The sequence below is a fragment of the Onychostoma macrolepis genome, chromosome 22 (genome assembly GCF_012432095.1).
Source record: "Onychostoma macrolepis isolate SWU-2019 chromosome 22, ASM1243209v1, whole genome shotgun sequence".
Lineage (NCBI taxonomy): Eukaryota > Metazoa > Chordata > Actinopteri > Cypriniformes > Cyprinidae > Onychostoma > Onychostoma macrolepis.
Window position 1 is genome coordinate 6,360,572 of NC_081176.1, and position 13,660 is coordinate 6,374,231.

Sequence of the window (13,660 nt, forward strand, 5' to 3'; positions counted from 1 at the left end):
GTCCAAACTGTTGCTTTAAAATTAGAAGCACACAATTCCCTAGAATGTCATTATATGCTTAAACATTAAGTTTTGGAGTTGTGGAAATGACTAAAGTAGTCAAACCTGTTCATTAGAAGAAGGGGGGTGTCCCAATACTTTTGTCTATGTTGTGTATGAGATATTGTTTTTCCAAAGTGAAGACTTCACCAAGACGATTTGCAGATTTTGTTATTTGTCTTTGGACATGTTCATTCAAAAACGTCCTCGCATGCATTGCAGAAATGCCTTCGGATACATTGAGCGCTTGATTTCAAAACATCCAATCAGGATCATAGATCCCTGTACGGGATACCTGGTGTTTTTTCAGGGCGGATCTGGCCAATGACTGGATGGCAAATCTTGACAGACAAGCATAATAGCGAATGAACGTGCGCTAGCAGTGCTTAACGGGTTCATTGCATTCTGCAAGACATCTCCGGATGGTGTTTTTGCTCAATTTGCTGGAGCGAAATCCTCTTATCTGCGACCCTGTGCAGCGCTGCATTTGACGATGGATGCGTGTAATATGGAGATGGTTGATAGCGTAATGGACAGCTCGGAGGAATGTGTGAACAGTGATGAAGAACAAGACAAGAAGAAAGAATGGGATGATTTATCTGACAAGGAGAGTGTGGCTTCTAGCGACTCTGCAGTAGAGGAGATGTCCATCAATGATCTCGAAACTCTTCTGGATGAGTAAGTTGATAGTTCATATTTTAAGACTTTTTTATTGTTATACGAAAATATGCATTCCAAAATAGTAAATGTATGAATGAATGATCGAATGAAAAATAAATGTAGTCGTTTATATATATACTATACACACACACACACATATATATATATATATGTGTGTGTGTGTGTGTATAGTATTAATGTACTCTATTTCGTTTTGTCTTGCTTGGATCATAATCAATTCAAATCACGTAATGAATGAATGAACCTGTAGCACATAGAGTCAATACAGCGATACGGGCAGTATTCACTAATTCTAACAAGAAACAGATTCACTTGTCAGTTGACCCAACAGTGTGAAAATAATCAAGCCTTTTACATTATGAATGTTGTGCACAATGTGAAAAGTGCTATAAAAATAAAATTGGCTTTGTACCCGTACTTAAAGGTGGACTCTGATCTCTATTACATCATTGTGAATCAAACCACCTTTTTGGAACACTGTCTACTTTTGTATATAATTTTAATATTGAATTGTTGTTATTATAGCATATTACTGCCTTAAAAAAACATTCACACAGTGTAATGCATTCTAATTAACCCTTTGTTCTAAATATCCTTTCTTTTCTAATAATGATATCCTTTTCACACAGTTGGTTGTTAAAAATACTCTTTATTCCATATAGCAAATTATCAGCATTTTATAACTTAGATTAGCATCCGAATAGGTTTAGAGCGTGAATATGGGGAAATACAGCAAAACGTGTTTATCGTTTCTATCGCGGGATAAGAAAGAAAACATCGAATTATTATTGAGTTGAAAACGTGATTGGATGTTGTAGCCTATATTCTCGTTCCTATCCCTGGTTGATGGAGTAGCCTACTTAATGCACATCAGATCGATAAGAGACTGGAAGAACTGGGTGTGTCATCCTGAAATGTGCACCGTATTTCAAGGTTTTTATTAAGTGCCGCCCTAGCGTTTTAAATACGCAGAATAGGCGGACCGTTTTAGTGTAATTTAATCGCTACCTTTTATAATCGCGCATGCTCATAGCGATTTCGCTTTTAAATCGATTCTCGGTGCTGTGGGCTGTAACACACACAAGCTTCAATTTATTTAAAGGCACATAAGCAAAAGAAATATAGGCATGTATATAAACAAAGAAAAGCCTTTTTTTATAGAACAATCTAGAAGTATTAAAACCACATTCAGAAATGTAATGTTATATTTGTTATTGCTTAGTGCAGTGTGTTTGTAATGTTCGTTTTTTTTTTTTTTTTTTTTTTGTCTGATTCAACAGGTTTACAGATGTCTCTGATGATGATGATGACTGGTATCCAGAGGTCACTCCACAAAAGAAGAAGAGATCCAGTCTGTCTTCTGTATCACCATCTCCAGCAAAGTCTTGCAGATCTGGTTCGCCTGCCTCTGTACAAAGTGGCAAAAGCAAAGGTAGGAGAAGCAGTGTGAGTCGAGCCCTACCTTTTTCCTTAAGCATCTCAGAACAGAAGTGGAAAAGTGCAGATGAGCCTGATGTCGAGCCGACACAGCCAGTATTCAGACCTAAACAAAAACCCGGCCCACGGCTGGTCTCCACTGCATCGTGCAGTCCTCTGCAGTATTTTGAGTTGTTCTTTTCAAAATCAGTCTTGCGGACAATTTTAGCAAACTCGAATACATACGGGGCCATGCGTCAGGAAGGAACAAAGAAGCCATGGGAGGACATTTCAGTAAAAGATCTGAAGTCATTCATAGCACTGGTGATTTACATGGGTTTGCTGAAATGCTTCAAACTGACAGACTACTGGAGGAAGTCTCAGATATATAATCTTCCCTATCCTTCTCAAATCATGTCTAGCAGGAAGTTTATGACCATCAGTAAAGCTCTTCATATTAGTGATCCCAAAGTGGATGCAGAGAATGACAAGAAGAGGGGAACACCTGAATACGACCGCCTGTGTAAGATCAAACCGCTGTACCAGGACATTAGGGACGCCTGCAGAGCCTCTTTCCATCCCGCTCAGAACATCTCCATCGATGAACGAATGGTGGCATCAAAGGCTAAAAATGGACTCAAACAATACATGAAAAACAAACCTACAAAATGGGGGTACAAACTTTTTGTACTAGCAGATTCTCTCTGTGGCTATACATGGGACTTCTTCATTTATGAAGGAAAGGCAAATTTGGAGGATAGCAAAGGAATTAGTTATGATTCTGTCATGATTCTGGCAAACGAAAGGTTGTTGGGAAGCGGCTACAAGCTGTTTGTTGACAACTTTTACACCAGTCCCAAGCTCTTCAGAGACCTACTCCGTAAAAAGATCTGGGCTTGTGGCACCGTTCGGGCAAACCGCATTGGGCACTTAAAGACACAGGCTCCTCGTGGCAATATTCGCTGGTTTAGGGAAGACGATCTGCTGTTTGTCGAGTGGAAGGACAAGAGAGACGTGCTGATGTGCTCCACCTTTCATAAAGCCTTTAATGGGGACTCCATTAAGAGGAATGTGAGAGGAGCCGATGGAGTTTGGGCCTTTCAGGATTTCCCCGTTCCAGTCGCAGTGCTGGACTACAACAAGTTAGTAGATTAACTCACTGGTTTGAAGTTGTACCTTTTATATTACGCATCTTATAATGAAATTTCCATTCATTCCAGGCACATGGGAGGAGTGGATCTGTCTGACGCACTCATTTCGTTTTACACAGTTTTACATAAAACAAGAAGGTGGTATCGGTCCTTTTTTTACCACTTTGTGGACATCGCCGTAGTCAATGCCTTCATTTTGCACAAGCAGACGGCCAAGATGAACAACCAGAAGCCTCTGTCCCAGAAAGCCTTTCGGGAGGTGCTTGTTACTGAGCTTGCAGGAACAGGACCTGCATCAGCCCCTGCACAAATACGCCCGATACTTACCCCTTACTCCCATTTGCCCAAGTACATCAGTGGGGACAGCAGCATTGGAAGGCGAAAGTGCAAAATGTGCAACAATAAAACTCCAGTCATGTGTGTGACTTGTGATGTGGCGCTGTGCTTCGTTCCCAAGCGCGACTGTTTCACTAGCTGGCATTACCCACATAGCAGCAGTGAGAATGAGGCAGAGTAAAGGCCTAAGTGCTGGGATTTTGAGTCTAGTGTGCGCTAGGATCACTATCCGAAACTCATAGCTGAGAGCAAAATCAAACATGAGAAAAACAATACTCAGAATTGGAGGATGAAAGTAGCATAGTAATGTGAATCGACACACAGTCGATCTGCAACATCAAACACAGTACAGCGCAACTAGCAAATTGGGATCTGTTACTGTTTTTATGCGAAATAAACACTTGTGAGACTTAAATCAGTGTAGTTACTAAAACCTGTACATTTTTCATAAAATGCACAAAACAAAAAACTATACTACATTTGTGAGTAGTTAGAATCGATCTGATCAAATACTAAAAGAATGAGTAATGAAATTGCTAACAAACCAAGTCCGTTAAATGAAATCGGATATAGAAAACAAACTAAAAATTTTCATTATTCTGATCGCTACTTGTTCATGTGTATACCTGCTTTTCTAAATGTTTTGATGTAGTGGCAATGTCTAACATTTTTAATCATGCCGCTTCTTGTAATAGTGTATTTTGCGCAAAATATTCCTGCTTTATTCAAGCAATATTATGCCTTTAATCTCCTACTTTTATTATACAATTTAATTTTTGCAACATTAATCTTAGATTAATCTTATATTCGTATAACACTCTTGCTTAAATTTCTCCATTGCTGTTTATTCTTTGATAAATGAAGGAAGGGTAGGGAAAGTTAGTGACTTCAAATCAGAAGAGATGTTCATTGATGGACTTGGTCCCCTCCTTAATCGGTGAGTTTATATACATTTTTACTAATCTTTATTAATAACAAAGAAAGGCACAAATTAATGTTCATTCTCTCTTTTGTGTTTCACCTTTCCTTGCATCTTCATGATTCAGCCAACTCAGCCAATCTTCAGACGTGACCAAACACCTGGCTTGCAGATTTTTAAATGGATCTTTTCAAAATCAGTCCCACAGACAACATACAGTATGTGCCAAGATGTCAGGAAGGAAAGAAGAAGCCATGCCATTTTTACCTTTCCTGTCACTGGTGATCTACAGTACATGGATCTGCTGAGATGGACTATTGGAGGATTTCACGCATCTACAGACTACTTTATGGCCACCAGTAATACAGTCAACAAAAATGGTGGTACAAATATTCATTGTAACCTAATTGTTCTATTTCATCTGTAAGACTTCTAGCACATTTAATCTCATTTGTGAATGCTTTCTTGCTAATGAAGGTTGCTTGATTTCTTGAAGGTAAGTGGACTGCTGTAATTGATCTCTGTTTGGTAATGCAGAAGCTGATGTCCATGTTAACTGACTTGCTTGTCAACTGACTCGCTGCAACAAGCTAAATTTGAGTTTGCTAAAGGCGCTTGAGGCATGATTTTTACACAATAGTAGTGGTTTGGCATTTATTGCTTGTTTGCCTGCCAATTCATTGTTTGTACAGTATAATAGTTCCTGTGTTAAAATAGTATTTTTTAAATTTATTTGCTACCAATTAGTGGTTGTATCCAGCTGTGCAAACTAACACATTTATTAACACTTTAGGCATGAAATAATAAGCTTGTTTGAAAAATGACATTAAATAAATCAAAATGAAAAGTTTATTTTGAGATTTCAGTCATTTCATTTTATAAGCATATGAACTATATTGAAATGTAAATTTCATTAAATTAGCATGAAAAGATAGCTGCTTTTAAATTATTTTAAGGCCTGAATTTCCCTATGAAGAGGGAATATAAGCATATGAACTATATTGAAAATGTAAATTTCATTAAATTAGCATGAAAAGATAGCTGCTTTTAAATTATTTTAAGGCCTGAATTTCCCTATGAAGAGGTAGCATCTCTCCTTCAGTAGTGAGGTTAAGATCCCATACAGTGTGCATTGGCATCCCATCATGCTTTGCGTTTCTGTGTTTTGGTTTTGGTTTTGCCGCTGGTCTTGGCTGCAGATGATTTCTTCAAACTCACCTCCACTGGGTAATGATCACTGATGTCCAGGGCCTACCGTTGATTAATCATATTAATATATTATTTTCTAACCTGTATGCGAACCTCACATTTATTTAAAAAAATTAGACTTATGTAATTAATATACTCACAGTTTCATCTGAAAGTTTGTAGGCTTCTTGGAAGTTGAAAGGTTTTGCAGATCTTGGAACAATAGCTTTTAACATGTCGTCCTTATACACCACAATCCTAGGAAAAAAATATTTGCCATCAACATTTTCCAAAGCTTGACTGGCAGACTGACCTGTCCTTTTAGGGTATGAAAGTGAAAGTGACGTGACATGTGGCCAAGTATGGTTACCCATACTTGAAATTTGTGCTCTGCATTTAACCCATCCTAAGTGCACACACACAGCAGTGACCACACACACACCATGAACACACACCCGGAGCAGTGGGCAGCCATTTATGCTGCGGCGCCCGGGGAGCAGTTGGGGGTTCGGTGCCTTGCTCAAGGACACCTCAGTCGTGGTATTGAACAACATTCACAAGGATCCACAAAAACAACAAAAAAAAAATGCAGTATTATGCATGCCAGGTCAGTAGTTGGCGATGTTGCTTTGTAAAGAAGCACTACGCACCAGTACACCTACACATATCTATAGACTGAACATGCAATAGCCTACGCATGTGCATGACGTCACTGTTTTCACAAATTTGTGTTAATTACACTATTGTTTTCAAAAGTTTGCACTTTCAGGCCCCCAAAATGCAGTGTTCCTGTAAATAAATGGCCAAAAACTGTCTCTTTTTTGCTCTTTTATGAATGAATGAATGCATTTATATAGCGCTTTATTGTGTATTGCTGTACACCCAAAGCGCTTTACAATCATTTGGGGGTCTCCTCAACCACCACCAGTGTGCAGCATCCACTTGGATGATGCGACGCCAGCCACAGGACAACGGCGTCAGTGCGCTCACCACACACCAGCTACAGGTGGAGAGGAGAGAGAGATAGAGCCAATCAAGTGGATGGGGATTATTAGGAGGCCAGTGGAGGGAATCTGGCCAGGACACCGGGGTTACACCCCTACTCTTTACGAGAAGTTCCATGGGATTTTTAATGACCACAGAGTGCCAGGACCTCGATTTAACGTCTCATCCGAAAGACGGAATGAAAAATGAAAATTCATCATTTTTAGTTGAAAACCCTCGCCCTCTAAGGCTTCTAGTTACATCTAAGCAACGGTTTGCTCATCTTTTAATTAATAGTAATAGTTTCACATTCATAGTCTAAAACAGTGTCTACACCGGATGTGAGTTGCATGACGCTATTTGACAAAAGTCCATAGAGCTTAATATAATCAGTGATTCTGTCTACACCAAATTAATCCTCAATGCCCTGTTCTATTTCCAGTGTACTCCAGGCTCTTGCGCTACTTCTGACAACAGACAATATAACTCTAGTCAGGGTAGCGCCATGTTTAATTGTTGACAGGAATGAAAAAGACGCTGTGAGGGACAGAAATCCAGTGTTTTCAATGGATTATACTGTTATTTAACAACATACCAATTGTCCAGCTGACAAAATGTCTTTTCAAAAAAGAAACGTTCAGTGGACAAAAATTTCATTAAAAAGATTTGAAAGTTGGGTTAATTCTGTGATCTAGGAACTTTATACAATGTGTGCTATTGTACAGACTGTAGGCCAGATTGACGAAACAGGGCAAATTGGCGTGAGAGCACAATCCCATAAAAGCGCTGATGGGAGTGGGGAGTTCTGCTGGTGATCTACTGACAGACAATGGGCAACTTAAAGAACACAGACGTAGCCAGTGCATTTCCAAAATGACCAACACGATCTACCAAGAGCAGCGCAAATTAGCATAGAGTCGCAGATGATAAAAGGCACAAAATGGGTTAAGACATGTTTTTTGGGGTGTTAAATAATGGCGCAAATACTAATAAACTAACTATCACAAAACATATACTACATAGGCCTACTACATACAACATACATACAAAATAAACCTGTATAATTTATTTAAAGGGGTAGTTCACCGAAAATGTTTAATTCTGTCATTTATTACCCATATATCGTTCCATACCCGTAAGACCTTCGCTCATCTTCAGAACACAAATTAAGATGTTTTTGATGATATCTGAGAGCTTTCTGACCCTGCATAGATAGCAAGGGAACTAGCACGTTCAAGGCCCAGAAAGGTAGTAAGGACATTGTTAAAACAGTCCATGTGATATTGGTGGTTTAACCTTAATTTTATGACGCTACAAGAATACTTTGTGGTGGAGACTGACCGGAAAAGAAGGAGCTGTTGATTAAAGTCACTATTTTTGTTTTCTTTTCACATAAAAAGTATTCTCATAGCTTGAACCACTGATGTCACATGGACTATTTTAACGATGTCCTTACTACGTTTCTTGGCTTTGAACGTGCTAGTTCCCTTACTGTCTATGGAGGGTAAGAAAGCTCTCGGATTTCAGCAAAATTATCTTAATTTGTGTTCCGAAGATGAATGAAAGTCTTATGGGTTTGGAACAACATGAGGGTGAGTAATGAATGACAGAATTTTTTGGGGTGAACTATCCCTTTAAAATACTCTCTTCCCATACATTTTGTGTCTGGAAAGGGAAACTCCTACAAATGCATATGCAATAAGGTCAGCCTTATTCATCACTAATGTCAATCCTGACTGTGCAAGCTGTTAGTAAATCTAGCCCTGTAGCTCTATCCTTCACAGCCTCGCATTTTCAATATGGTGTCTACAGCCTGTCTACACTGTGTGTAAGTTTTGTCACATCGCACTATGCCTCAGCAGTTTGAGGCTGCCTACCATGAACACGTCAAAGTGGAAGATCTGAATCCATTTGTAGTGCTGGAAGTAGTGCAGAAATAAATTGGGACTCTATTTGCTGTTGTTGGATCAGGCAGCAGATAAAAGATAGGTACATTTATATTTCTTCCCCTCACCTGTCGTAAGTGTGATCGTTGGACTGGATAACTGTGGTGTCCACATCGTCCCCAATCAGCCAGTGGAAATCTGTATCGCTGCGGATCCTGATGGTCTTCATCTTCCTCTTGGAGACATAGGCACCGTCTGCGTTGAAGTCGCCAAGGATCATGACATTCTGTAAGACATTTTGGGCTTTCTCTCAAACTCTAATCAATGTTTGGCCAAACTAGAGCTCACTCGTGTGATTTAGCTGGGCAAGAATTTCTTTATCTCCTCTTTAGGTAAGGTCAATCTACTCAATTCCTTTGAATGTGTACATTCACACACTTGGCAGATGCTTTATCCAAAACAAACAGAAGTATAGATTTCCTCTGGAATGTATTGTGGTTGCATAGGGGTAAACTCACATCTGTTTTCCATTTATCTTTGACATGCAGAAAGACGTCGTATAGTTCATCCAGTTCCTTCTGTGAGTCTTTGGGCTTTGTGTGAACAGGGATCAACACCAAATCTTTTAGCACTGAAAGGCAAAAATGATCATAATTTAGCTCATGTGGTCAACCTCCTGAAACATTTATGGTTATGTAGGAACATGCAATTACAATGAACGAATGAATAATGACTTCAGTTTTGGTCAGTTTCTCAAATAATTTGTATAGACCACTTTTATGGTGGTTTTACATCTTTTGATGAAGTTTCAGTTCCCATTCACCATAATGTTGAAAGCTCCAAATCCCATTTAATCTCATTGAACAGGACAACATGAGAGTGAGTAAATGAACCTAGACTTTTCATTTTGGGTGAAGTATAAGTCACGTTATCGCTGAAGACTTTTTGGTAACACTTTAGAATAGGGAACACTTATTCACTATTAACTACGACTTTTCCTCAATAAATTCCTAATTTTCTGCTTATTAATAGTTAGTAAGGTAGTTGTTAAGTTTAGGTATTGGGTAGGATTAGTGATGTAGAATAAGGTCATGTAGAATAAGGCATTAATATGTGCTTAAATTGTACTAATAAATGGCTAATATTGTAGTAATATGCATGCTAATAAGCAACTAGTTAAGAGACCATAAAATGAAGTGTTACCGACTTTTTTAGTCTAGAGTTGGTGCAGAAATTTAATGTACTGGTCCAAGGTTTAACAGAGGTTGGTTACCTGTGTGTTTACAGCGGAAACGCAAGATGAAGGGCTCCCGAGAGAAAGCGTCCTCGTCACCCACTTGATTGTCTTCGTATTGGTACGTGTCGACCAGTTCGGCCTCGTCTTGTCTATTAGAAATGAGCAAAAAAATATGTATCTATATGTATGACTATTCATAATTAAACATCTAATTTCATTAAGGGAAAAGGAAGATGTATCAGATGCTACAAAATTGTGAAATGCATGATTTGATTCTTTCGCTTTTTGCTCCAATTTTTATTCTGGTAACATAATTTACACTAATTTTCTAAATGTTGTACCTGTAGAAACAGACAAACTGTTCCTTATAAAGAGTCCGTCCCAGCCTGGAGCTTCCCACCATAGTGAAGGGACGTTTCTTATTAGCTCTGTAGGAAAAAATTGGAATTAAATTTGGGTTTGAGTTTAGGCTTTTGAGCTACAGATGGTGAAGAGAATCTCTGAAGGTTCGTACAGACCCGGTGCTGTTAAGCTCCTGCAGAAATTTGGCTATAGATTTGCCAGATTTGTCCACCACCTCAAGAAGAACGATTATACTGTACCGAGAGAAGATCTAGGAAAGAGTGTTGTGGTCAGTTTTACAAATACTTCTGAGCTTTTACTATGTGATTTTCTTAAACAATCAGATTACAAACTCACCTTAATGAGATATTTCACAATATTTTTGTCTGACAGCTTGCTTGGACCCATACGTCTGATGTTAAAAGATGCAATCTTCATGGTGTCGACCTTAAGAAAGTGAACAACATCATAAAGGGAAATGAGTTTCACGACAACAACGCTTCAGACTGGCTTTATGTTTTCAGGTCTGTTCGGTACATCGTGCAAACTTATAATCAGAGGAATTTCTATACCATTTTCCTGTTGTAAATCGCTAAAGGAAGTTTAACAGACAATTCAAGGATGCATTGTTCGTACACAGGAAACCCTTATAGTTTATAAAGAGCTGACATGTCAACTTTTACAGGACCACAGCAGATCCGGCAGACAGTAAGGAAACCACAGTGAGTTTCATTTTGAAAGTTCAAAAACAAAATGTACTCAAAACAACAAAAGTTTCAAATTAAATAAATTAATCTAAGAATAGAAGAAGCAGCTCCAATGCACCGGTATGAAAATTAAAACACTATTAACACATTCAAGGATCATCTTTGATCTTGTGTAAATGTTAAAAAACCTGTTATATATCTGTCATTATATATAAATTAAATGTTTTATGTATTTACATTTATTTTTCTAGAAGTAAACACACAAATAATCAGCTCTTACCAGAGCTTTTGTTTACTATGAAGTCTCGTGTTCCTGTGTTGTCCGTTAGACAGCTAGTAAATAATGAATGGCTGCTCATTTGAAAACAGACCATGCCTACTTCCTGTTTTAAATCAGATAGGGTTTCTGTCGCACAGATGTCTCGTAAAATGGAGAAGTAGAGGCCTCACTAATTAATAACAGATCTTCTCTTAGGCAGTGACATTTCTATAGCAATTTATAGCAGGCTTGACTGGAGGTAACCGCATAGCCATGGGTTTAAAGACCAACTGAGTTGACTGTCAAAAGCAAGAGCCTTTTTGAAAGAATTTGCATTTGTGAAACCTTACCCATCAGGATAATATATATTTTTAAAAATGTCAAAATGTCACTAGCTTTGACCTCAGAACCACCCTGTTTCTCTATATGCTTTGCAAATAACGTATTCACTTAAAACAAGTTCATTCAAAATTAATTTGACTTTGGTTTCCCAGAATGCAATAGTTCTATCTATCTATTTACTGAAGTGGTGGATTCCACTGCCACTTCAATAAATAAAGAGTGGTTTGTTGTAAATATTATTTTTAGAAGTATTACATGATTTGAAGGACTTCCCCATGTGAAACTTGAATAGTATAGAATTACATATCATCTCACTGGATTGTGCTCTCCCCTTGGTTTGAGAAAAGCACCCAACACATTAAAACATATATTTACTCTTCTGACTTTTCACAAAGGTCATTAGGAATCTCATCTACATGACCAATTTACAATTAAAGCAATTACTTTATTTTTCATCTTTAAACATTAGGAAATATTGTCTGAAACCTCTAGCTGACAAAAAGTACTTCATATCTGGGTGTTCCTGATTAGACCTTGGGTTTGAACAACCCAGCCTTGAAGAAGCTGTGTATTCTCTATGTATGTGTGTTGGCATCGTCTGTGTAGTACCAGTCTTCAGGGGAATTCAGGGTGGAATGCTGGACATCTTCCATCACCCTGGTGTACTGGTGACAGATATATGTGACCCTGGACCACAAAAGAAGTCTTGAGTCGCTGGGGTATATTTGTAGCAATAGCCAAAAATACATTGTATGGGTCAAAATTATTGATTTTTCTTTTATGCCAAAAATCATTAGGACATCAAGTAAAGGTCATGTTCCATGAAGATATTTAGTAAATTTCTACTGTAAATATATCAAAACTTATTTTTTGTTTAGTAATATGCATTGCTAAGAACTTCATTTGGACGAGTTTAAAGGCGATTTTCTCAATATTTTGATTTTTGATTTTTTTTTGCACCCTCAGATTCCAGATTTTCAAATAGTTGTATCTCGGCCAAATATTGTCCTAACAAAGCAAACATCCATGGAAAGCTCATTTATTCAGCTTTCAGATGATGTATAAATCTCAATTTCAAAAAATTGACCCTTATGACTGGTCCGGGGACACATATGTCTTGGGAGTGAGACATTGCGTGTGAACTCTAATCTCGTTTTTCTACAATTGAACCAGTCAGTATCCTTTTTTACCCAAGTTATGACATAGTGACCTCTGTTGGAGTTTAATTCCGGACTCCTCGCGAGTGTTGAAGCTGACTTCTGCTGATGAAACTACAAACTATTTTCTTCAGGAAATTTTCCTTCAATTGACTGCATCTCTGACTACTGATCTATCTAAACCTGGCTGATTCCTGCCTGTTCCAGAATGCAATATTTTTGCAACAATCTACTATATTAAAAAATTCAAGTGATAATTTTGCTTTACATTTACATGACTTTTCTATCTATCTGTATATCTATCTATCTATCTGTTAAAACCTGAATAAACATTTCCCGCCATTTTCCAGACATGATGTTTTGTTGTTATTCTTTAAATTCCTCGAATCCTCTGAACCTGTTGTAGCTGTAATGTTGTTTTTGGCTCACCGCTCTTTACTGTAGTCATATTTCACTTCGCTATGGAGGCACAGACTGCATTTCAAGCGGATAAAAAACAACACACCTGGATCGTCTGAATATGAATTCCATCTCAACGACAGTTATAAACACAAAGGACCTGTAATGTTGAATATAACATCTATGTAAATAAATATTTAACCTTATGTTATAATTTAACCAGTATCCACTTTAACTAATGTCCAGGACAACGTCTCCTTTATCTGCTACCTTCAACTGCAATTCAGTAATTCAGTTTCTATGTATTTCCAAAAATAAGCACACTGCATCCTTAAGGCAGCAGCTTCCTGTTATACCTGACTGATGGAAACAGGCTCTCGCTTTGTTCTTACTTTACAGGTTTACATGGTGCTTAAAGAACTGAAATATCTCATTCTGTCCAACCCGATAATTACTTCTCCACCTTTCAGTGCAACTTTAAATGCTTTGTGGCTGTAATGAGGATGATTATATTGTCTGAACTCACCTGTACGCTTCAGCATTCCACTTCCGAGTCGATGTTTGCCCAGAGGGAGGAACTCTTTTGTTGTTTTGAGGGATGTCCATGTTGGGGCCGG

At 38.1% G+C, this 13,660-nt stretch overlaps 2 protein-coding genes across 3 annotated transcripts; one reads left to right on the top strand and one right to left on the bottom strand.

Moving 5' to 3' along the window:
• The first annotated feature begins 79 nt into the window (after nt 1-79).
• On the top strand, nt 80-5,247 carry LOC131529791 (piggyBac transposable element-derived protein 4-like). The gene is made up of 4 exons (XM_058759687.1): nt 80-717; nt 2,001-3,278; nt 3,357-4,560; nt 4,670-5,247. The coding sequence occupies exons 1-3, from the start codon at nt 533-535 to the stop codon at nt 3,802-3,804; spliced, it is 1,911 nt and encodes a 636-aa protein (XP_058615670.1). The 5' UTR covers nt 80-532; the 3' UTR covers nt 3,805-4,560; nt 4,670-5,247.
• Nucleotides 5,248-5,373: 126 nt separating this feature from the next.
• dnase1l4.2 (deoxyribonuclease 1 like 4, tandem duplicate 2) lies at nt 5,374-13,609 on the bottom strand. 2 transcript variants are annotated; one of them, XM_058759704.1, is made up of 9 exons: nt 13,570-13,609; nt 10,537-10,626; nt 10,356-10,450; nt 10,179-10,265; nt 9,874-9,986; nt 9,119-9,231; nt 8,729-8,886; nt 5,892-5,988; nt 5,374-5,793 (listed from the first exon to the last, which is right to left on the bottom strand). In XM_058759704.1, exons 2-9 carry the CDS (start codon nt 10,615-10,617, stop codon nt 5,686-5,688), a joined length of 852 nt encoding a protein of 283 aa, XP_058615687.1. In that variant the 5' UTR covers nt 10,618-10,626; nt 13,570-13,609; the 3' UTR covers nt 5,374-5,685. The 2 variants fall into 2 exon arrangements, with proteins under 2 accessions (XP_058615687.1, XP_058615686.1); XM_058759703.1 differs by lacking the exon at nt 13,570-13,609 and adding an exon at nt 11,167-11,240.
• Between the last annotated feature and the right edge of the window lie 51 nt (nt 13,610-13,660).